Source organism: Kogia breviceps, chromosome 9 (assembly GCF_026419965.1).
Source record: "Kogia breviceps isolate mKogBre1 chromosome 9, mKogBre1 haplotype 1, whole genome shotgun sequence".
In the NCBI taxonomy this organism is placed as follows: Eukaryota; Metazoa; Chordata; class Mammalia; order Artiodactyla; family Physeteridae; genus Kogia; species Kogia breviceps.
In genome coordinates, this window is record NC_081318.1 from 25,311,235 (window position 1) to 25,337,949 (window position 26,715).

The window sequence follows — 26,715 nt, forward strand, 5'->3', positions numbered from 1 at the left end:
TGAGAAATTGATTGTTCTTTTGTAATTGATGTAAAGGCTAAACTAAACTAATTGTAAAATGTAGACTTAAATCCCTTGTTAATATGGATACTCCTTATGAACCACATATTATTAAAAGGAAGCTATTCTTTTAATACACATTATTTTTGGATATGGAGCTTAAGAATTCCTAATGCTTTTTAGGAAAAAAAATGTGTTTTTAGCTATTTAAAGGTCTTCAAAATTTAAGATTAAATTATATAAGAATATGAGTGTAATGAATACTGTCTCAACCATTTGTTTTAGTACAAAGTTGTTTCATTTTAACCAAAAAGATTTTGTCACTCAAGAGTTCCGAGTATTTGGAGACCCAGGCCCAAAGTGTATAATATCAAAATCTTCAGAAACGTCAGTGTTAGCTATCATTAATTATCCAACATACACCTCCATTTTTTGTCAGGTGCTAACATTTTTTAGACAAAAATGCAGGACTACCATTGGGGATCTTCTCAGAGATAAGCTACCCGAATGACCTGCACTGAACTCATTGGTGAACTGCAGTTTTTTTTTTTTTGTTTTGTTTTTTTAACAGAATCAGAGTAACTGAACCAGACTCTCCCATATTACTTCTCAGTTGTGTAGGGGCGAACATTGCTATCAGCAGACTCTGAGAGCTACTTCTGTCTCTGCTAATATCTGTGTGTTTTAGCCATTGATATGAAATGTGGTTTTTACCAAAAGACACCTTATTTTTTTCTTCCAGGTCTTTACTATATTTTAAAGAAAGCACAGTTTTTTGGTTTTGGTTTTGGTTTGTTTTTTAATAAAAATAAGACATTTATTGCAGGAAATAGAGAAAATAATAAAGAAGAAAATGTAGGTCAGTTTTCATTTCACTGACTAAAGATAACTTTTTAGCTGCTTATCTTTCAAAATATGTACTTACATCCTATCTATCTATCTACCTATCTATATCTATCATATGTCCATTATCCATCCATTTATCCAATGAGATAATATTGTATGTTAACCTGAAATTTAAAAAAATTGAGACATAATTCACACACCATAAAATTCATCATTTTAAAATTATACAATTTACAAGTTTATAGCTTGTCCATAGTGTGTGTAACCATCATCACCATAATTCCAGAATGTTTTCATCACCCCAGAAAGAAACTCCATGCCTGTTAACAGAACCTCCCCATTTTGTCCCCCATCCAGCCCCTGACAAGCACTAATCTACTTTCAGACTCTATGGATTTGCCTATTGTGGATATTTCATACAAACGGAAGCATACAATACATGACCTTTTGTGACTGGCATCTATACTTAACATAATGATTTCAAGGTTCATGCATATTGTAGCACATATGATTCTTCTTATAGCTGAATATTATATGAATATATCATACTGCATTTTTCCATTCATCATTTAGTGTCTTTTGGATTGTTTCCACTCTTTGGCTATTATGAATAATGCTGCTGTAAACCTGTGTGTACAAGTTTTTATGTGAACATGTTTTCAGTTCTCTTGGGTGTATACCTAGAAGTGGAATTGCTGGATCATACAGTAACTTTATGTTAAACTTTCTGAGGAATCACCAAATCCTTTTCCACAGTGGCTACACTGTTTTACATTCCCACCAGCAGTATATGAAAGTTCCAATTTCTCCACATTCTCAAAAACACTTGTTAATTTCCATTTTGACAAATACAGCCATCCTAGTGGGTGTGTGTAATCCTTCTTAAAGTAAAAGTATAACATGGAATCTCTCTATATTAATAATAACTATTTATATTATAATTTTAATGGCTACATCATTATATTCCATTGTATGGATGTGTCATTATTTATCCATGCCTTGACTGATATATGTTTACATTGTTTCTATTTTTTATTTTAAAAAAATAAATATTTTTGATATTCAGAAACTTTAAATTTTATGTTGTTAAAATTATTGATTATTTCCTTAGTAGTTTTTACTTGATGTCATGCTTAAAAAGCCATTTATCATTTCAAGATTATAAAGATCTTTTTTCTATAAATACATCTAGGTCGTGTGCAACAATAAAAACTTTCAATTCTTTTTTAAAAATTTTTATTGGGGTATAATTGATTTACAATGTTGTGTTAGTTTCAGGTGTACAGCAAAGTGAATTTGTTATACAAATACATATATCTGCTCTTTTTTAGATTCTTTTCCCACATCACATAAGCCATTACAGAGTATTGAGTAGAGTTCCCTGTGCTATACAGCAGATTCTCATTAGTTATCTATTTTATATATAGTAGTATGTATGTGTCAATCCTAATCTTCCAGTTTATCCCTCCCTCCCCCTCTTACCCCCCAGTAACCATAGTTTATTTTCTACATCTGTAACTCTATTTTGGTTTTGTAGATAAGTTCATTTGTAGACTTTTAAGATTCAACATATAAGCGATATCATATGATATTTGTCTTTCTCTGTCTGACTTACTTCACTCAGTATGAGAATCTCTAGGTCCATCCATGTTGCTGCAAATGGCATTATTTTGTTCTTTTTATGGCTGAGTAATATTCCATTGTTTATATGTACCACATCTTTATCCATTCCTCTGTTGATGGACATTAGGTTGCTTCCATGTCCTGGCTATTATAAATAGTGCTGCAATGAACATTGGGGTGCATGTATCTTCTTGAATTATGGTTTTGTCCAGATATATGCCCAGGAGTGGGATTGCTGGATCATATGGTAGCTCTATTTTCATTTTTTTAAGGAATCTCCTTACTGTTCTCCATAGTGGCTGTACCAGTTTGCATTCCCACCAACAGTGTAGGAGGGTTCTCTTTTTTCCACACCCTCTACAGCATTTGTTGTTTGTAGATTTTTTGATGATGGCCATTCTGACTGGTGAGGTGATACCTCCTTGTAGTTTTGATTTGGATTTCTTTAATAATTAGTGATGTTGAGCATCTTTTCATGTGCTTTTTAACCTCAATTCTTTAAATTTCTCTCTGAGGGCAGGCTTGACCATATCTTCTAGTTTTGAAATATATTAGTATCTGTTCAACAGTACTCTATAATTTTAGTTTTAGTTCTCTTTAGGATTAATTAACGTGAGCACTTAATTGTTTTTTCTAAATCTTTAGGAGTTTTTGATGTTTATCTTCCTTAGTCTTGCTTTAACTTTTTACTCTCTTTAAAGCTTTAGTTAATATTTCAGTTTCTTGAATAGTGGTCAGAGAATATGAACTGAGAGTTCTAGTTTATGGTAATCATTCATATTTTATTTTTGGCAGAAAGTGATTTTTGTAAGTATTTTATATATATTTGAAATAAAATATATTATTTAATAGTTATTGTTTTCATCCATTTAATGGATCAGCCTCTAAAAGGAATATGTGAAAGTCAAACTACACTTTTAAAAAAAATTTATGATAGTTTTTTTACTTACATATTTCAGTGTTTCTTTTGATTATGCTCCAAATTGTTATGCATGCAGCGTAGACTAGAAACACCTCAAATCACCATGGTAACATAGACAAGTCACATTTATCACAGTGGCATAATATACATTGACAGTTTGTGTAATTACAGAAAATCAGATCCATTATAAATAAATGATTTGGTATCCTTTTTAATTCAATATATAAATTATTAGAAATGAGTAGATCTCTCTAGTATGATTTTCCATTTCTTTAGACACTTTGACATTTGTTCATATAGAATTATCTGTATTTGATTAGCTTATTGTAATTTTGCAAATATTAACAAAATATTAATTCCAAACCATATTGAAAGACTGTATGTTTAATGATATTTCAAACAATGAATTATTATAAAGGCATGCATAACCCAAGATAAAAGAACAATCGGATATTGAGCAAGAAATGAAGTAATAACTCAACTGGTAAGAGGTGGATTTTAGCTTTATTTTACTCTTCAGAGAAATCTTCATAATAAAAAGTGAATTAAGCTTTTTCGCTTAAAAATATGATGTAATTCTAATCCCAGACATTATATTTTTATAAACTGGGAATTCTTACAGAAGCTTGACTAGTTCTGTTTGTGACCTATTTTGTTTGGGTTCATAGACCCTCAGGGAGTATTTGTATTCTCCAAGGGCATAATAGCAGAGCTATTTTATAATTTTTATTATATCTCTCTTTTCTTTTTTATTCATTTTTTTCTCCCTTTTCTTCATTCTGCTTCCTTACTTCCTTTCTTCATCCCTCTCTCCCTTCTCTCTTTGTCTCTCTTTTTCTCTTTTCTCCTCTTGGTTCCTTGGCTAGTGACACATGCTCATAATTGTTCTGTGCAAGGTCCATTTTCATCTATTTAATTAGTTATTTAGTTATTTGGTTATTTCAAAGAATGTAATAAGCATCTATGAAAATACTCCCCTGTCCCCCAAAACAAAGATTGTGATAAAAAGCTGTATTCAAACATGTATTTCCATCACCAACCCATCCTCACATCACTTCCAAACACTCAACTTTCCTACCTTTTAAAATAGATTTGTCTTGCATATGTATTCCCAAAAAAGCACAAACATTTTTAAAATTTTAATCATTTATACCTTTGTAAAATGTATATTTGGTACTTTCTTTTTTCACTTAATGTTATATTGCTAAGATTCATCCAGACTTATGGCTGTCTCTGTAGTTCATTCATTTTGACTGCAGTATAATATTCCACTGTGTAAATATTCCATATACCACAATTGATTTATTCACTCTCTTGATGGTATCTGGGGTAATTCCAGGTGAGTTCTATAAAACTTTCAAGGAAAATATTATTACAATTTTATACAAACTCTTGCAGAGAAAAAAAAACGGAATATTTTCCAATTTATTCTATGTGGCCAGTATAACCCTGGAACCAAAACAAAAAGGAAATTATAAGAAAGAAAATTATAGTTCCATCTCACTTATGAGTATGAATATAAAGATTCTAAACAAAATATTAACTGATTGAATCCAGCAGTGCAAAAAATATTGAAACCAAGTTGCATCCATCCCAAGCTTCTATGACATAACTGAAAAATGTATAAATGTAACTCATTATAGTAACAGATTAAAAGAAAAATATTTGTCTCAAAAGATGTATAAAATACATTGCTAACACTAAAAATGTACTCATGATAAAAAAAATCTAGTACATTTAGGATAAAAGGGACTTTCTTAAACTGATAATAAACACCTATAAAATGCCTAGATCCAACATAATCCTAAATGAAGAATGTGGGAAATATTCTTTAAAGGTTAGAAGAAGTATAAGGATGTCCACTATTGCCACTTCATGTCAAAATTGCATTGAAGATCCTAGATAGTGCAAAAACAATGAAGAAAGAAAAAGATTGGAGGCATAAGAATTGTTAAGGAGAAAATGAAATTGTAATTATTTGCAGTTAACATGATTCTTTACATAGAAATTAAAGAAGTTTTAAGAATTTATAGAGATAAATCCTTAAGTATAATAAAAATAGTTTCACAAGGGTTTTTCAACCTTAAAACTACTGACATTTTGAACTAGATAATTCTTTATTGGAGGTGGATGTCCTGTGCATTGTAGAATGTTTAGCAGCACCCCAGCCTCTTCCACAAGTCACCAGTAGTTGCACTCCCCAAGCTGCAAAATCCAAAAATGTCTCCATACATCGCTAAATACCCCTGGGTGACAGAATCACCTCTGGACTGGATAAAAGACTAATACAAAACAAGACAAAACAAAACAAAAACAAACAAGCAAAAAAACAACGTTCAGCTGAATTCTCTATACTAGCAGCAGAGTAGAGGTAATATAATTTAGGCCACCATTTACAATGGCATCAGAGAATGTTAAACACCTAGGAGTAAGTCTACAAAAAATGGTTAAGTGCTGTGGGAAGAAAATTATAAGAGTACATTAGATCTTGCAAAAGATCCAAACAACCGAGAGACAACTTATGCTCATGGATGGGAAGATATTATAAAGATATCAAATCTTCCCCAATTGATTTATAGATATTATATATTTTTCCAATCATATCTAAGTAGGATTGTTCAGGGAACTTAAAAAGATGGTTCTACATTGTATGCAGAAGAGTCTAAAGTAAAGACAAGTCAGGATACTTCTGAGAAAGAAGAATAGGGAGTGGGGACTTGCCATACCATTATCAGTCTTATTATGGAACTTTAGTAATTTATACAGTATGATGTTGGGTCAAAGAGAGACAAATGAATTAATGGAATAGGAGGGAAAGACCAGAAAAAGATACATTCTCTATGTAACAGGTATAAAAGAGAAGCATCTGTCCAGTCATTCAGAAAAGGGGAGTAGTGCTGAAAAAATGATAATCAATACAGGAAAAAGGTGACGTTGTATACCAACCTCACACCATAAGTCAACTGTGGGTAAATTAAAAATGTGAATGTCGAAAGCAAAATTTTAAACTTCTTACTAAGCATTCATTATAAAAATTAATAAATTTGACAATTTTAAATCCAGATGGTAAAAGCATCTTTTTTTCTTTTCCAGCAATACATTGGACTAGATAGTCAGAGACCTCCTCCTAGTACACAGCAAGTTTGAAAAAGCAAGAATATATGTGCACACATATACACACACACACATGCACACTCACACAGACACTTTCATAAATGTACTCATAAATGTAGCACTGTTAGAAATACAATGATTAATTAAAACTTATAATGGAAGTCATATATACAAATAAATATCTATAAGGTATTAAATACCCCCACGAAAGAAACAATAAAAGGCTTAACTTGCTCTAGATAGAGGTTTTCTGTCAGGGAATGAAAATATACTGAGATCCGAGGGTTGCAACACATTTCGGTTTGTTCCCAAATTCCTCTTAAAATGTATCACTTAATATTGCCTAATTATTACATATTCTTTTTCATTTCTTTCCTTTAAACAAACATTTGATATTTTTATCATCTCTTCAGTCACTTTTCTTATAAGAGATTTTATTTAAACCTCTTAATTCATCTGCTTCCCTGAAATGTGTATCACTAAATAATGGATTTTTTCTTATTTTAAACATTCAGCTTCTTTGAGTACCATCAGTACAATTATAGGTTGCATTTCTACTTCTCAAATTGTGCTATTCACTCCTGATAATGACACTTTTCATTCTTAAAACACCTTTAAGGCAAGATCACAAAGACATTTCCACAAGGGAAAGTACAATTGTCAGTTCAGTTTCTTGATGGAAAAATCAAGGAGGGCTGGCCGAGAGAATTAGAAATGCCATTCAACTGCATTCCTTGTCCTACTTGTTTCACACACTAAAATAATCAGATAAAACCATTTCAGATTCTTTTCCCTTATAGGTTATTACAAAATATTGAGTAGAGTTCCCTGTGCTATACAGTAGGTCCTTGTTCGTTATCTATTTTATATTTAGTAGCGTGTATGTGTTAAATGATGAGAAGGAGCCGGGCCATGCAAAGATCCAAGTGGGAAGAGCATTGGAGAAAGAGAGAAGGAGAGAGAGAACAAGAAACTCCAAAGTACTGAAATAGAGCAAACATCATGTGTTTGAGGAACAGTAGGATCCCAGGGTGGATGAAGTATAGGAACAAGTGACTGGAGAATTAACAAGGCCTTAAGGGCCATGATCAACCCTTTGTGTTTTATTTTAGTGAAATGGGAAGCCACTGCATGATTTTAGAGAGAGGAGCCATCTGACTTGATGTGTGTTTCACAGCATCACTCTGGCCGCAGGACGGAGAGTGGATTGTTTGTTGTTCACCACTGTGAACATAGATACGGGCTAGGAGTTCAGGGAGAGATCACAGTAGCTTGGACCAGTGCAGAGAAGAGGAAATGGAGAGAATGGGGAAATTCTGGAGATGTTTTGGTGACAGGACCTGTTAATATCTTAGATGTGGGCTGTTTGTTTGTTTTTTACCACCGGGGCAGTTTGAATTTTATTTGAGGATCTTATCTCCAGTTCTGGCATCCACTGAGCCATGGGTCAGACTTGGATGAATCCACACCTTTTTTAGGGGAGAAACTATTGAAGGCGGGGGTGGGGAGTCAGTCCAGTTGAAGTTGAAGTGGAGGCCAGATCAGAAAGGCTCAGCCATGGACTTCTTCCCCAGTGGCTGGAGGGTTAGAGCAATAACTGCTGAAATCATTCAGCTTTTAGGCCTGCACTATTAAATAGGGATGGCTATAGAGCTTTTGAAATACAGCTAGGCAAATAGCAATGATCTGGGAGTTTAAGGTATACACAGGAGTTTGAAGATGTGATATATAAAGAAGTGTAAAGTATCTCATTAGTGTTTGTATATTGGTTACATTTTGATGTCATAATGCTTTGTATATATTGGGTTACATAAATGCTTTAATGAAAATAATTTTCTTATTTCTTTTACTTTTTAAAACTTCTTTGAAGAACAACTTTATATTTACAGAAAGACTGAGCAGATAGTACAGAAGGTTCCCATATTCCACACACACAGTTTCTCCTATTATTAATGCTTTGTATTAAGGTAGTACATTCGTTACAATTAATGAACCAATGTTGATATACATTGCTATTAGCTCAAGTCCATAGTTTACGTTCACTCTTTGTGTTTTACACTTATATGTGGGGTTTTAATTTAGGTTTTTGAATTGATTGAAGGGATAGACAGTCCTTAGCTCCTTACTAACAGGAAAAAGACTGTGGGGAATGTGTTTTGAGTGAGGACTGTTGTGTCTGGATATGTAAAGAGTAAGATGGTTATCAAACAACCAAGTGGAGATACAGGTAATTGGTTAAGTCTGCACTCAGGGCTCGGTGTATACATTTGAGACTCATCAGTGGAGGTATGAAGTTACATTTCAAATTAACATGGTCTGATGTGTTAATGGGAAATAAGAAAACAGACAGTGAGGACAGCTCACTCAAAAAGTTTTATTTTACTGCTAAGGAGAGTGGATAAATGAGGCAGTAGGGTTAGTAATGGGATTTGTTTGCTTGCTTTTTTTTTTTTTTTTTTTTAAGATGAGACCTATGAGAACTCAGTTGTGAACTGAAGGGACCACTGCAGACAGTCTAAATCTGCTGATGTAAAAGAAAACTGTGAGACAAAGTGCACAGAGAGTGAGAGTGAAGGGGGGTCCTAGCACTAGGGGAGGAATACGCCTTGGATTGGATGAGGGACGTGTGTTTCAGCAGGAGGGAAGCAATCATATGAGCACAGATGCAGGTAGGCTGTAGGTTTTGCTGGGGAGTGAGGAGGGAATCTTTGACCTATTGCTGCTTTTCCTCCATGAGAAAGTCTGAGACAAGCCGGAGCGATGGGGAGGAAAATGTTGGATGTGTGGGACATGAAACAGTTAGTCATCCAGAAGTGGGGGAAGTGGATTCACTGGGAAAGTATGGTAGAATCAGAAAGCAATGTTGACTGCACATTGGAATCTGAGGTCATGAATTTAATGTAGGACCAGAGAGCAGGGACTAGATGAAGCAGTGGGGCACCTAATGAGCAGAATTCAGGGAGGCACCCACTCTCAGAGTCACGCCCAAGGCATCTCACGTACTTCAGTCTAATCCTGGCCTTGCCAGGCAGTAAAGTTTTATGACTTTTTCAAACAATATTCAGCTGCTTGAGTAGAAGAAAAGAAGATGTACAATTGAGTTCAATCATGAGTGTTTTGGCAGAGGAATAAAATCGGACAGAGAGGGGAGAAGTATAAAAGGACAGAAGGCATTTGGAAGGAACATCATAGAACCTATGCAAGACTAGGAGGGAAGAGAAACCATCATGGGGGTGAAATACAATGAGAAACTGGGGTAATAAATGAATCAGTATATTTAGGGGCTCATAGAATTGTTGCAGTGGGGGCAGAAGGTGGTATCCAGGGGACAAAATTTGAGAGATGATGTAGTTACTGATTTTAGATTCTGATCATGTTAGTGGCGGGTGAAATGCATGTGAAAGTGTGAAAGTCAGCTAATGTAGAGGCCAGGATGCTGAGTCATTCAGGTGTGTGATGAAGCCACTAGAAATGATAACAGGAATATGGGTGGAAGGGAACACAGTGAGCCAAATGCTAAAGTTTTCAATGAACAGAGGCTAAGTAACTGAGATATGTAAGAGTAATCTGACTGAATCCTAAATAAACTACCATATGATTCTAAGTCAAATAGATAGCTCTGTTTATTGTTGTAATGAATACTTGCTAAAAATAAATTGGATAAGAAAAGGGAGAGCATGAATAATTGAGATTCTGTTGCAAGTTGCTATTTCCTATGGTATTTGGTCAATGACTTCAATCTCATATATTCATGCTTCTTTTAAGGGTGCTAAAAATTACTAAATTAACTGATTTTATTTTTACCTTTCTCATTTTTTCCTGCTTACCCAATAGCACAGGTGGTTATGAGAAGGAAAAGGGATAGTTTTATAGCAAGAAAGAGAAATGAAAGTAATAAACATGACAATACACTGAGTGGCTTACACTTATAAATATATTTATATATAATATTTGCACATAAAGGTGAATGAATTACTCGTGCATTGCCTTTTGCATTGTGGAAACAAGAAAACGTAGATCAAGGGAGAATAAGTGGAGGAATGGATAATGATGATGATAGTTTTCACATATTGCACACCTGTTGTGTGCCGGTCACATACTAAGTGCTTCACATGCATCGTCTTATGCAGCCCTTATAATAGCCAGGGAGGTTGGGGTTATAATATTCTCTTGACAGTTGACAAAACAGGTTTTTGGAGAGTAACTTGCCCAGATTACACAGGTAACTGGCAGATACAGAAAGCAAACGCCAGTCCCTGAATCCCAAGCTCATAATCATCCCCAGAACAATATTCAACAGAGACAATATTTTCAAATAAAATCTTCATTGGATAGGTCATTTTTCCTACAAAAGCACGTTGGAGTGCTTGACATGCATAGCAATGAAAATACAGTTTTTTCCATGCATTTCATATCGAACAGAAAATATCCAAGGTGATATATAGACTCTGAGAGCAGTATCCGACTAGTAAAAGTTACCTCCACCTCCATGTTGTTTGTTTCCATTTCTCCACTAACCCACATTGATTAAAGAGTATGTAAAAAATTAGTGCACTTCAAAATTTCTGAAATAACTAAAGTCTAGGGTGGAAAGAAACACAAGAAAACTTGCTGGAGTGTAATTTACTATATATATATGAATTTAGCCTGACAAAATATATTTATATTTCTTACTTGTATTGTTAGTAAACCATAATACATTGATGGATATATTGAGACGTTTGTCATTTCAAGTTTTTTTTCTGGACAAACTGACGCTTAATTCTGTTTTTCAGGGTGCCCAGTTTCAGTACAAAGGGTGATCGTTCAAATTTCTACTTGTTGAAATTAATAAACGACATAGCCTCTCATAGTTACTCAAGGGTGTTCTTTGTTACATAGACCACAGTACCAGGGCAATTATTTGAGATAAGCCAATATGCAGTTGAATCGGTTCTTTGTTGAAAGGGTTGAAGGAATTCAACTGCAAGCCTAGCCCAAGATCAGAAATCAGATTGGTAAAACAAGTTGCAAGAGTGGTTTCGAACATCACACTGATAACAGTGTAAAAGGAACTGATTTGGTCCCTTCATTTGTGAACATAAAAGATGAGAGCTGATATAAGTGAAGTTCATAATGCTATGAAGAAGCTGAATGTGGATTTGCTTGGAATCGTTAGTGGGTGCCTCCTTCATGCTCTACTGTAATTTATTGATTGCACAGTCAATATCAAGCAGTCTTCGGTGCCATGCCCACAAAGATAAGAAATGCACTCTGCCTTTATTAAGGAGACCACGGTCTTGTGAGGAAGGCAGAGGGTCCACCCAGTATTGAGCACGTAATAGAAATTTTAGGAAGATTCCAAAGAGGAATGTTTTAGACTTTTGTGATTATTGGTTTTAGTTTAAAACTCCACAAGTAGAATAAGGAACTCATTATAAGATGGAAATACAGAGAGTTGACATGTAGAACTATTAGTAGTATATATTTTGGGGGAATAAAATATAGAAAAGAGGTAGCAAGAAGGGGACAGTTTCTAGTATAGCATAGAAATTAAATCCGGTATACAGTGCGAAGAAATTCAGGGAAGGGAACCTGCAGAGAGAAGATTGGCACAAAGAAAAGGGATTGATGTCAGGCGAATTTGTCAAGATAGTAAAGAGTAAGGCAAGAAGATAAAGGTGTGGGCTGTGGGCAGCCTCCAAAGGCTAGTAGAGAAAAGGAAATTCTATATAGAAAGTGAGGCTATAGATGGAACAAGAAAACATTGCGGGTAGTGATCCCTTTCTACTCTTAAAACCTGTGATTAGGGCTTCCCTGGTGGCGTAGTGGTTGAGAATCCGCCTGCCGATGCAGGGGACATGGGTTCGTGCCCCGTTCCGGGAAGATCCCACATGCCGCGGAGCGGCTGGGCCCGTGAGCCATGGCCGCTGGGCCTGTGCGTCCGGAGCCTGTGCTCTGCAATGGGAGAGGCCACAACAGTGAGAAGCCCGTGTACCAAAAAACAAAACAAACAAAAAAAACCACCTGTGATTATGTAAAAGTTAATGAGAGAGAAAGTGAAAGTGAACAGAAGCTATTAAGAGAAAAAGATGAAAGCTTCTGGGAGAAATGGAAGGTTAGAAAAGATGACACGTCTTGCATCCTGCTGCCCCGCCACTATTGCACTATCACAGTGAATTGAGGGAACTTTTATGATCTGAGCAGCGTTGGGACTTCCCAGTGACCACTGCCTCACCCACTGAGAGGATCCTAAACATAGCCCACGTGGAAAGACTCTTTGGGCAGAGGTAGCAAAAGCAGAGGCTTAGAAGAGACACTGATGACAGCAATTGCTTCAGAGTGGAGTTCAAGTCAGAATAAAGTAAAACTCTAGGGAATCTGGCTGTGACGTTCTCCTGCCACATTTTGAATTGCTGTTCATAGTTCATGTTGTACAATAGCTGTTATGCTTCAAGGCGTTTACACTCTTCTCTATTAACTGCCATTCTCCGTAGCCACTATTGGCTGTCCAGACTATCAACTTTTATTTATTTAACTGTTACGGTTGTCGCCTAACTTGGATTCTCGTCATTTACTTTCTAATGTGCGTAATGAAGCACGTCTTCTTCCTGAAAGTGTGTCTGGGCTTCTTTTCATGTCAGAGATATTATGCTACCAAGAATGACCGTGTATGGATTACTAGCTTCGTATCTCTTACTATGCACAATATTTTTTTTATCTACCATCATTTTCTTAGAAATAAGCCCAGTGGTCTATCTCACTGAAAAGTTAACATTGTTTTCTAACCATTTATAGGTAGTGCTGGGACACCGGTCACTTTTAATGAAAATGGAGACGCTCCTGGTCGTTATGATATCTTCCAGTATCAAATAACCAACAAAAGTACAGAATACAAAATCATTGGGCACTGGACCAATCAGCTTCATCTAAAAGCAAGTATCAATATAAACTTATACTTTATGTATATTGTTCTCAAGGAGAGAGGCTTTACTTTTAAGTGTGTACTCTAACATTTGTTAGAATTGATCTTCTTGTAAATAAATTTTCAGGAAATGTATGATTTGATCTTTCTTCAATTTTAAAATGCTATGAGAAGTCTTAAATGTCTGTAGAGATGTTTACTCTCTGCAGGGATTTAATGAAAGATCTCATTTTCTTGTACGTGACTAAATAGACATTTAGGGAAACTTCATACTTTTCTGAAAGGCTCAGTTGTTCAAACCTTTGTACAGTGTGTGTGTATGTGAGTGTGTTGGGGGGAGGAGTGACAAACTGTGCCATGAATGACAAAGCCAGTGCTTAATAAGTGTGCTTCACCTTTGCCACATCATAAGTTGAGATCTTGCAGCTACATCTGCTGGATGGAAGTCAATCATGATCTGTATTTACATTACCTCTTTGAATCACAACATCAGAGAAAGTTAATGTCCCCAAAAGAGATGTTCAGTTTTTTAACAGCCCTTAGGGCTGCCAGCTGTCCCTGTCCGCCAGGAGAGCCATGAAGGCCCAAGGCCCACAGATTTTGCAGTTCCTACAAGTGACCACGTGAGGAGAACTTGGAGAGCCCAGCTGGAAGCGAGGTCGCAGGGCAGCGAGGTCGCAGGGCCTGGGGCTGGTGCCAAAGGCAGTTGGTCATCTGCCCGCCCCGTGTCATGCTGTCACCGCCACCAGGGGCTCTGTGTCCTCCTGCTGGGACCAGGTGGGGCTGGCAAGTGGGATAGCGGCAGGAGGAGAAGCTCTATCAGATGTGTCTAGCTGGCAGGCAGCCCTCCAGAGGGGCTCTCCTAGGGAAGGGGTCTTTGGGGACACTGGGGAGAGCTGTCTGTTACCAGCACCCACTAATCATAAGGAGCTCCAGAGCAGGAAGCCCATCCTGAACTTGACGGATAGGGAGGCCCGGGAAGTCACAGGGCATAGGGCAGGCAGTGGCTGCATGAGGAGGGCACAGGAGCATTTGGAGAAGCATCTGCTTACCATGGGGTAAGGAATCATTTCAAAATTTAACAGCCTGTGGTGCCATATCTATGCACGCCAGCTCCGTCTGGTCCAGACAAACAAGGAGTGTGCTCTGTGGTCGCAACTAAGGATCAGAGTTCCTTCATACATGAACATTAATGTTCATAATACATTCTCTTATACATCTGTAACATTGGACTGTTTACAGGAACTGAGTGGCCGAGGAATCACTACAGCAGCAGTGTTTCCCCTGTAGGCAGTGAGGTGTTTTTAAAATGTGTCTAATAAACCAGAAACATACTCTCCTAATGTTATATTGTTCTAATGTGTATTTCACTCTTTCCTCTAGTAAAAGTACCTCCTCTTCTTGATTTTCAAAGCTACCATAACACTGTGAGAGCTGAGTTCATTTCTTAAATGAATAATTAATTTCATTTCCTAGCTACGGCTTATCCTAGCTGGAAGGTGAACTCTTATGACATACATGAGGGTGGGGAGAGAGATTATTCTTGCCTGTGTGTGTTTTACATGTGTGTATGTGCTTTCTTGTGTTTGAACCCATTCAAAAGACATCAATTTGGTGTTTTTAATACATTTTTCACCTCTGTATGTCCAAATATAGCCCCTGAAGTGCTATGTTTATGCAGCACCAGTCACCATAGTTCTCAGAAAAGCAGCAGATAATGAGAAATAAGAAAACTAGGATATTTATGATTTATTGTCTCTGTAATGACTTCCTGATAATTATCACAGTTCTGCATTCAGTAATGCACAAAGACAGCTCATATTTGCAACTATGGTTGTACTTCGTAAGACCACGTATCTACACCTTATTACATGTAGCAGCCTGATGAAACCTTATCCCTTGTCCTGCAACCCAAGCTTATGGAAACAAAGCTTTGATAACTCTGTGGGTTATTGATGCCAATCTGAAAATCAATTGCTTCTTGGCAAAAGCCCTTTTGACAGTGGACCTCTGTAAAATAAAATAATTAAATGCGGCAAAGAAAATTTGATAAGGGTTAAAATAGGGAAGCTACTTTTTATCTGACTTTCATGAATGCTAAACTGCTTACTATATTCTTATGATTAAGGATTTAAATAACAAAGTTCAATGGTTGAAAAATATGTGCATTAATATATAATATGAAGATACCTAAAATAATTATACATACAAACACGCGTACACACACACACACACACACATCTCTCTATATTTATTATAAAACTTTATGCTGAATCTCAAGCTGCTCTTTTACGTACATTTATGGTGCATGAGAAGTTTTATGTTTATTATTGTGTTATTGCTCATAAAATATATCAAAATGATTTGTAAGAATTATTTCTCATGCATGATTATGATCGTTTATAACTACATAGCCATGCTAGCTTTACTGAAACAGAGAGAATCAACTCTCAGAAGAGAATGAATTAGTTTGTGAAGAGAGGTCATACATCAAGGGTTGAATTCTGAATTTTACCAGGACCAACAAAATGTTTCTCCTTGGGAACAGGATTAGTCATCTGTTTTAAGGTGGAGTAGGGCTTCCTTGGAAAGTGACAGATTTACTGAAGTTCTCCTTAGATCTTAGGCAAGGCACCAAACAAATGCTTTTTCCCAGTTTTGTTGTCTATAAAGTAGAAACATTAATAGCACCTACCTTAGATGGTTGTAATAAGAATTAAATGAAATAACACAGTAAAGCAATTAGTCCAGGGCCTGGCACACATGACATCCATAAACATTACCTATTATTGACCCAGTGTCTCATGATTCTATGTGGTCAGTGGGAGATCTGAGAATGAGTGTGGTGAGTAGAGAAGTGAAGGTTCTGTCAGAAGAGGCACTTGAGTTTGCTTTAGCAAGTTCAGAATATATTCACTTAAAATGGGGACCATTTGTCCCTATAGCCCATCATTGCCTGCCTTTAATATTGGCCTTAATACTTTAGCAAATCTATCTGCACTTACAAAGTAAACTTTATTTAATATAAGTATGTAGTTTCTTTTCCTGTGGTAGCCTGTGGCTAGATATTGTCACCTAGGCAGTTATTTTTGAATGGATTGTATAAATTCATTCTGTGCACATACTGCATGCTAAGTGTTGGGATTAGAAAATGTGAACTGTGCTCTCAGGGCGCTCGCAGACTGGAAGGATAGATAGACACTCAAACCAACAATTCTAGTGCAGTGGGGCAGGCCACAGATGAAGGTATGTCCGTGGTTTTGCACCTGCAGCCCAGAGACAGGCCCCGAGTTTGGCCTGACTGTTGGTGGGGGTTGTGATGATGGCAGGGGAGGGAACTCTTCCCCATGTACTCCATCCCTTCTTATTCTCTTAAACCAGATTTGCAATTGATTTCACACTCTCAATGGTAAGCATTTATCAGCCAGTTATTGGACTGAATTCAGCTTATTTTCAAAGAACCAGTTTTTCTGACTGAATTCAACCATAGGATAAGTTTGTGCACAGAGGGTGCATGATTATGCATATATGAGTGCAATAAATTTGCCCTGAATATATGTTAGTGGAGTGAAAGAAATTGTAAAACTAGGTTATTCTTTTTTTTTTTTTCCTGGAAAATCATGAGGTGTTTTATTTCCTCAAAAGCATTGTCTTCATTGTTCTAAATATTTTTTTCTTTTTTATGGCACTAACATATGTTATTAACTTAGCAATTACAATGAGTTAGTATAACTGTGTTTTTTGTTTGTTTGTTTGTTTTTTGCGGTACGCGGGCCTCTCACCTCTGTGGCCTCTCCCGTTGCGGAGCACAGGCTCCGGAGGCGCACTCAGGCTCAGCGGCCATGGCTCACGGGCCCAGCCCCTCCGCGGTACGTGGGATCTTCCCGGACCGGGGCACGAACCTGTATCCCCTGCATCGGCAGGCGGACTCTCAGCCACTGCGGCACCAGGGAAGCCCCATAACTGTTTATTTTGATTTCGGTTTTTTATTCAGTAATCTCAGTCCACGCATGAAGGGCATATTGTCTACCTGAGAGTGAATATGAACAATTAGGCTTCGCCGTTTTGTGAGGCTGAATCTCTCAAGAGGCAGGTGGTCCTTATTAGTGATTACAAAATGTACTGTAACCTAGAGGTTCAGAGAAAACAGCGGAGCCTGAACTGCAAAAAGAACAGCCATATGCTGCTTTGAGTCCGCAGGGAGAAGGTGTATGGAGGCAACCGGATGGGCCTAAAATAACTGAAGCCTCACTTTTCTGTACTTCCAACCAGAGCTACTCTTTCTAGATTGCTGTAAGAATGAGACATAGTTTTTGCTTGTTTTGTTTTATTCTTTTTTATTCAAATAAATAATTTGAAGATAAATAAAGATAGTAAAGGATAATGACTTCATAAGAATGTTTCACTGTTAGCAGCATGGAGTCAATTGGAAAGGGTGATTTGAAGGAGAAGGGCTTCATTTAATTTTGTGTGGGGCCACCCCATAGATGAAGGTAACTCTTGACCAGGTACTGAATTCTGACCCTGTTTTCTCATCTGTTAAGTGGGATAATAAAAATAGGCTTATTATGAAGATCAAATGCATTGGTATTCCAATGCACAGTGGTCAAAAACAAGACCTCAAAGTCAGAAAGAAGATTTTTGTGTTCCAACCTTCCATTCCTGAGCCTTGGGCACATTATTTTACCTCTTTTAGTCTCAGATTCTTCATCTGCATGAAACAGTCATAACTACTTCATAGAGTTATAGAGATAATTAAAGGAAATTGCATATAAAAGATCCTAGGACACTGCCTGCTACATATTCAGTGTTAAACGAATATGGTAATAAAAATTTTGTTTTGTTTTGCCAGGAAAACCAGCCTATTGCAGAGGACCTATAATGGGTATTGCAATCTGAAATTCCATATATGAAAAGTCTTTTCTGCCTTTATCTTGATGTTCTGAGTAGGGAGTAACTGTAAAAAGAGTTACACTATGATAACTCATCTGTGCCTATATAATAAACCCCAAATGTTTATTTTGGTATGAAAAAAAAGTGGGCTTCATGAGTCAGTGCTTTGGGGACAACCAGAAACTCAAGCAAGCTTTCTGATTTAGTGCATTAAATCCGTCTTTTCTATGTACCTCTAGTGTAGTATTTATAACATGATATTTTAATTGAATATATGTCTTTGCCTGCCAATGGTCAGGCAAATACATGCTATAACAGGGGTTCCTCAACCTGCTTGAAATACAGAAAGAGAAAGTTTCTGAGTCCCCTCATTTGCCTCATGGTTATATTGCTTTGGATAAACATCAAAAGTTTTTAACCAAAATCACTAGATTCCCTAATGTCATAGAGGCACAGCTTTTCTATGATGAAGGGTATTGAGATAGCCTTGAAGTAGAGGACGGAGTGAATGGAGTGGAAACAATGTTTGAGGGGACGCTTGACCCTTTATTTACCTTGACTCTTAGAAGCCATGCGTTTCCTCTATGCCTGTTTCCCCATTGCAAAGTTGCCTGCATTTGAAAATGCTCTTTCATATGATGGTCAGTGCATATAAAAGATCATTCACCCTATGAGACAAACATTATATAAAGCTTTTCCCATCCTACAAAGTATGAATGTGAAGTCAATTCTCCGAGACCCTTTACTACATTCCGATAGGACTTTAAATGCCACTCTATTTCCTGCCTTTATATTCTATTCAGACAAGGCCTTTTTTTTGCTTCCTTTCCTTGTAACAAGATGATTAGTTGTCAAAACTATATTTTTGTTCACTAGATGCAAATGTAATCTTTTCAAAATAAGTCATTTTGGGGTCAGTAATTAATTTTTGTTTATGAGAAAATAAGCATTTGGTAAATTCATGTTTTTAACACATCAAGCAAAGTCAAGGTAATTAAAGTTTAACTACGTTCTTGCTAGTACAGAGTAGGGGCTCAGTAAGGACTTGTTGAATATGTCATGAACAATATGCTGATATTTTCTAAATACTGACTTAATATGGAGCACTGATCCAAGATTATTGATTAGGAAGTTGACTTGTGCACAGATTATTAATTCGGTGACTGCTCCCTGCCAGGCAGGATGCTAAGCCATTGAGGAGTACAAGGTTCAGTAGAATAAACTCCCAGATAGCAAATGATTTACTCCATTAAAGGTAACTGTACACTTGAATAATTATAATAAAAGCATACTTAGAATGTACAGATTAAAGAACAAACTATGAATTAAAATATGTAATGATTACCTCCAAGTAGAGGGACTGGATAAAGTTTGTTGAATTCAAACTGGATCTTCAGTTACTTTGGTGGCTAGAAATGGTGGGAAGAGTGTGTAGGCCATGGCAAAAGCATCCATACATCCATCCATCCTTCCATCCATCCATCCATTTATCTATCTATTCATTCCAGAATAAAGTGCCTCCAATGTGCCATTGCTCTACACATCCCTGAGTTGGGAGTGTACATCTATTGGATGTGCAGGCATATCCCGCCTACAGAGTGTAAGTTGTAAGTTCATTGATGGAGATGGGGAATGTTGACTAGGTTTTCATAGGGAGGTGGAAAGGGTCACGGTTTATTTAGCGAATTGAGTGTGATCCTGAGCTGCCAGCACAGAGGACTATCTGAGCAGAGCATATCATGCAGAATGAAGAAAGATGGCTTAAAGCTAAATTTTCTAGGGTTTCAAAAACTATTAGAACACCAGTTGATATTCTTTAAGCTACAGTGAGCTTTTCGATAGAGACATTCTCAGCTTTACACTTCAGGGAAACATTTTGGGCAGCAAAGTGTAGATTGGCTGGAGAAGAGGTCGTTCCATTATTTAGCAGAAGCCATAATTAAGAATGAATTTCTTTCTTATTTTACCTGTTTGGCAGGTTCTTTCTGCCCTATCAGTCCAGCTACTTGGTTTGTGTTTTGTTCTACAAAATATTCAAAAGGACTTACTAAGATACACTTATCATAGTAGGAAAAACAAACAAACAGTAAATTAGGAAGAAAGGATCAAGGGAGTTGATAAATTTTAGTTAGTAGTCGAGTTTGATTTTTCTTGTCAATAATTATGGCCAATAGATTGATCTAGCTGTTCAGTAGAGTCAGAAATAATCATGCTGCTATTTTAAGAACATACAAAATTATGCCATATAAAATGATTTAATCTGATTAAGAATCCAGAAGCTGGATTCAATTATCTGGATCTAGTTGGAGTCAGATTCCCGGGGTAATCTAATAGTATCCAAGGAATCTAGTAGTTTATCAGGGAAAATACAAGTGGGGCACTAAAAAAGCTATTATTATTCATGAAAAATAGGAAAAGTCATAAGTGCTTAGTTATTTTGGTAAATAATGAAAGTGACAGAGACAGGGAAAAGAAAACTAAAAAAATAATAGAGGTCAAATTGGAAAAAGCAAATCAAAAATACAATGCAACTAAAGAAGGACGTAACATAAAATAGAAAGTGCCTCTTTTTACCAACACCAAAGAAGGGCAAAGGAAGATGGTGACTCTAGACTTTTATGGGGATAATAAAAATGATAATAAATGGTATTTTAATCCTTACTTTAACCTTGGGAGGAGAAAAATAAGTGCAATTTTGACATGATGAGTAGAATCAGTAAGGTTAAAAACATAAAGTGATAATGTAGAATAGAGGAATAACTGGTAAAAAATCATTTGCTTATGGTAGATTTACTAAACTAAAATATATGTGAACCATGTATCCTAGGGTACTTTTGAAAAGCTCAGTGGACACATCAGTGTTATGTAAAATCTACAATGTACAAGAGAATTACAAGTAAGAACTGAAAAGTATTATATATGAATAAAATATGTAGCTTCCAGCTGTAGATGGAGGTCAGTAGTTGACAAGAGCATGCAACTAAAAAGAAAAAAGTTAATATGTCTGTTGACTGAATCAAAAGTTTAACATGACATCTTTCCTCAAAGCTTCCACTGTCTAAAGAAGGAAAATAGAGCCAGAAGCTGAAATCCTCCCAAGTCCCTATTCCATTTTGTTGAGGTCATGGATCCTTATCTCTAAGTGAAGTTGCAGAAATGTGCAATTGTGCATAGACTCAGGGGTAGAGATGTAAAATAGTGTTCTTTCTTAAATCCATAAATAAATGACAGATTGATATAACAAGGACACAGAAAGGTACTAAATTTGACTAGTATTTGATTGCTTTTATCAGTTATAAAATCATTTGTAATAAAACATTATTTTGAGATAATTGCAGATTCACATGTAGTTGTAAGAAATGATAAAGATTCCATGTCTCCTTTACTCAGTTTTCCCCGCAATGATAACATCGTGAAAAACTATGATGTAGGGCTTCCCTGGTGGCGCAGTGGTTGAGAGTCCGCCTGCCAATGCAGGGGACACGGGTTCGTGCCCCGGTCCGGGAAGATCCCACATGCCGCGGAGCAGCTGGGCCCGTGAGCCATGGCCGCTGAGCCTGCGCCTCCGGAGCCTGTGCTCCACAACGGGAGAGGCCACGACAGTGAGAGGCCCGCGTACCGCAAAAAAAAAAAAAAACAAAAAAACTATGGTGTAACAGCACAAGCAGGATCCTGATATTTATAAAGTCCACCAGTCTTTTTCATGGCTCCTGTTTCACTTATACGTGTGTATGGGTGTTTCTATGCATTTTTGACCTGTGTAGGCCCATGTATCTACCACTGTGGTCAAGATATAAGACATTGCCGTCACCACAAGGATCCCAAATTGTCATTTAATAGCCACAGCCACATCCTACCCATATGCCTCCCTTCACTGCCTGACAACAGCTAATATATCCTCTATTTCTATAAAATTGTCATTTTAAGAATGCTATGTGGATGAAATCACATTGTACGTAACCTATCGGGTTTGGCTTTTTTTCACTCAGCACGGTTCCCTCCACATTTATCCATGTTGTTGTGTTCCTTTTAATTGCTGAGTAGGTCCATGGTATGGATGTACCAAACTATGTTTAGTTATTCACTCTTTGAAGGTCTCCTGAAAAATAATTATCCATCAACCTGCTATGAGTATTTGTTGAATTGTATGTAGAGAGAAACAGCAGGGAAGAGTGATGTCTTATCTCAGAACTGAACTAAATCATTTTTATAAGATAGTTTTAGAAGTTATATTTAACCCTTTAATATAGAATACTTTTAGAAAATAAGAAAAAGAAACTTTCTTGCTGGAACAACATATACCTCAGATCCTTCATAACTGGCATAGTGACACCTTGGCTGCGGTGAGCTTAATTATTATAATCGCAGCAAACATACCTAAGAGAAAAGTTCTCATTTAAAAGTAATACCACCTGGGACTTCCCTGGTGACACAGTGGTTGAGGGTCCACCTGCCGATGCAGAGGACACGGGTTCGTGCCCCGGTCCGGGAAGATCCCACATGCCGCGGAGCGGCTGGGCCCGTGAGCCATGGCCGCTGAGCCTGCACGTCTGGAGCCTGTGCTCTGCAATGGGAGAGGCCACAGCAGTGAGAGGCCCGCGTACCGCAAAAAAAAAAAAAAAAAAAAAAAAAAAAAAGTAATACCACCTGGATCTATGTCCTCTTAACGTTATAGTCTGTGAAACCACACCTATGTTCCTTTTTATTGTGCTTAACTTTCCCATCCCTTCTGTCAATATTACACTAATGTTGCTGCAAAACCCAACTCTCAACGAGTTTCCAAGACTTCCTCAAAGTCATCCCTATCTTGTATTTCTTAAGTTGTTCTGACACTCTGCTAGGCTTTGCTCTATCTAGTTCTCATTTGACTGCTTTTGTAGCTGTCAGATCTGTTGGTACATGCATTTTTCTGCCTTCAGGCCATGTTTTTAAGATTCCAAAATTCAGACATGATTTCTAGATTAAGCCACTATAAGATCTTTGAGACTACTGATCTAAAATTTGTAAAATTTTTAAAGGGAACCTGCAGGGACACTGCAGTTGGCATATGCTCTATAAATCTCCTAGCAGGAACCCACTTTAAGCTTGGCAACTGTGAATTACATCCCTTAATTATCCTATCCTTAAACTAGTTTATCAAGGAATCAGCCAATTTTTATAAATGGTCTCCATAAAGTGTTTGACAGGGGTGTGATATCACGTTGTTCAGGGCACACATGGACTTGGAGGGCAGACCCTAGGAGGTTCTGCATGGTGTGGAAAGTGTCACTGGAAACTAGGAGACTTGTTTTTACCCTGACCTCTCATTCATCCTGAGATAGGGTTGTGCTTTATTACTTAATATTTGGAGCCTCAAGTTCCATGTTTATAAAATTAGGAATTTAATGTAGTTATTTACTAAAATTTCTTCCAGATCTATTATTCTCAAATTGGATACTTCAGATAGTGAGAGTTATGTTGGATGTATTTTCCTGTTTTTGTTTACTTGTTTTTTAGATTTAAAAGTTTAAGCCCTCCATCATTCAACTATACAGAAGTGATCCTATGGTGTAAACCTCACTGAACAGAGAGCTTCCGTATGTGATTTTTTTTTTTTTTTTTCAATTTGGGATATTTATTTTAAAGTAGCATGGCTACTCATACCCTATGAAAACTAAAACCAAAATGGGAGAGGTTAATAAAGACAACTTAGGTATTTTGCTACCTTGGTTTTAATAGAAATGTAAAAATTGTTCAAAATAGATATGATATTAGTTTTCTTTTGCTCTCCCAGCTGCATGTTTTTATAATATACTTTAAAAAACAGGCATCTGCTATAGGGGAGCTAAGTTGATTCTGTTAGTTAGACTGAATCCAAACATGGCTAAGTAGAAATGACTAATGTGATTTGAGAAATGCTAGTTTATCTCTAAAAGGAGGGTTAAGTCCTATGTTTGTGAAGAATTAGGGGATGTCATGGTAGAGAAGAAAAGGCCGCATATGAGCAATAAATGTGAGCTTGGCTTATTTTTTGTCCTATAAAAAGAGAAAAATAAGATGATTTCAGAATTCCTGCTGTGCCATCAAAAATTGGGTTGCATTCAGCCTGTGACATTGAGGCAATCAGGCTGCAGCATTTATTGCCCTCTTACCTCATGTACAATCAATAGTTTTATAGTCAGAGGTAGAGGTATCGGAACTCAGGCACTGTGATCTCATCTCAAGTCCGCCTTCATCACAGGCATGAGCTTATCCACTTCCTGAATCTCCCCAGAGTTCTTTCCACTCTTTATCGGATTTTTACACATTTATATGTAAAACTTCTCTCCTGAGATGAAGTTTTGCGTCTGTTACGGGCTGGCTGAGCGATTACTGGGCATTGCATGAAAAACAGAACTTTTTTCATAACTTTTAAGAGATTGTTAAGAAATAATTGGCTTTAGAAAGTTCATACCGTTCTACTACCCTTATGACACAGCTTCTCACAGGACAGTTTGGTTCCTTTTTCTGAGAGTTTATGATAACTCTGAACATTAGGAGATAGTAGTCTCTTTTACAAAAAAAAAAAATAAACTTCAAAAACTGTTGGAAACCTGAGGCTGAAATAACTTCCAAAATGATAATTGTGGCTCTTGTCCAAGTCAGCATTTTTTCAAATGCCTTCCTCAGAACACTGGTTCTGCAGAATTTTAAATAGCTGCTACATATGTACACAAAGGCCCTCTGGTTAAAAAAGCTTAGGGAATGTTAGGACAACTGTTTTTGTTTTGTTTTGTTTTCCTGCAAGAATTTGGAGACCCATTAATATACTAATGTACACCATGGCTGACTGAGAAATGGGCACTGAATGTAATGTTTAATAAATTGATTTAACCATGAATCCTTTTTTATTTGAAGAACATTTTGTGGAACTAATATTCCTTGAAACTTACTGTGAAAAATGTTGGCTTACGTTGAATCTTCCACCTAAGTTACATTTATTAACTCATTTAATCTTTGTCATATCCCTGTGAGTTAGATACTCTTAGAGTGGCCATTTTATAGAAGAGGAAGCTAAGATTAACAATAAGTTACTTATTTAAGTTCACTTGGCTAGTGGAAACATAGGTGAAATTCACAGGCATATATATGCTACTCCAGTGTGCCTGCTTTTAGGAATACTAAAGAAGTAGAATCAAGAAGTTGGTGAACGGTTGGTTATGGGAACCAGGAAAGGTGGAGCTCATGATGACTCTTTAGTAGATGAGAAGGCAGAAGAGATTTTAGGAAAAAGCTTGCTATAGAAGAGAGCTTCAAGGAGGAAGTCACATTTAAGCTAGATGGATCTTGAATGTTCTGAACAATGGGCATGATGGCCTGGCATAGCAAGGGTAAGGAGGAGATTGCACAGATGCAGAGAGAGGGAGTCTCAGCATTTTCATGAAGAACAGAGGGAAATGGGAAGGAAATCACAAAAGATCTCATCAAAAACTGAATTTTGGAATTTGGATCTCAGCATTGAGTGTGGATATCATTCTATAACTAGCATCAGTCCCTGTAAAGAAATGACCTGCGGACCACTGGGCATTAGGAAGATTACCTGCCATCAGTCTATTAAAAAGTTGGCTTTCAGAGACAATCATAATTTAACAGTGCCGCTTGGCCATTTAAATTATTAGTGATTAGGCATGCCTTTAACTTACAGCTTATTTACAGAAAAACAAAATCCTTTATCCTAAACACAACTTAGTTCTTCAAATGGGACAAGCAAGTTTTCTTTTTACAAAACACCTCAGTCTATTCTGCAGCATTTTCTTGAACTTAACTGACCTCATTTAAGGAATTTAGGGAATTTTGAGGTAGAGATAACAACAATTCAAAGTTCATTTAAGAACCATTTCTATAATACTGGTTAATAACAGAGCACTGTTAGATAGCTTAATGTTTAAATCAATCTTCTGTAATCCTTTAAGTGCCATAATTTTGTATATGTAAGTGAATGATTTAATGAACAATTTCAGAAGCTATCAGGGCTGAGCTTGTAGTTCAGCTGACAAGTTATAGACACTCTTGGTGTGCCCCAGAAAACAGGCAAGAAAAATTTCTTTTCCTTGAATACCAACTACTTTGCCATTCCCATAAAAACTCCATAAAACTAGTTGGCCAGTGGTGACACCTTCTGCCAGTATCTGAGCGAAGCCTTGTTATAATGTCCACTGCCTGCCATAAGCTTATTAAAATGTCACTGCTCCAGAAGAGAGGCTGACACCAGTCAGCACAGTTACAGCTCTGAAATCTTTTCTCAACTAGGAATTGAAGCTTCCTATTATATACTGGCTTCTATTTTACAGAATCTTCTTAAAGATCAAGAGTTTTGTATGTGAAAATACTTTGTAAGCTTCAAAATGCTATAGAATTGTTAGCTAGCTATTATTTGTGAGGGCCATAATCATTT

General features: G+C 36.7%; 1 protein-coding gene across 5 annotated transcripts in view; it reads left to right on the forward strand.

Annotated features, from left to right (window-relative positions):
- The window catches only part of GRM8 (glutamate metabotropic receptor 8), a 785,529-nt gene that overhangs the window by 612,272 nt on the left and 146,542 nt on the right, over positions 1-26,715 (forward strand). For all 5 annotated transcript variants that reach the window (XM_059074201.2, XM_067042260.1, XM_067042258.1 and 2 more), the window contains exon 8: positions 13,283-13,419. In XM_059074201.2, coding sequence (XP_058930184.1) covers positions 13,283-13,419 — 137 coding nt within the window. The remainder of the gene's footprint in view (positions 1-13,282; positions 13,420-26,715) is intronic.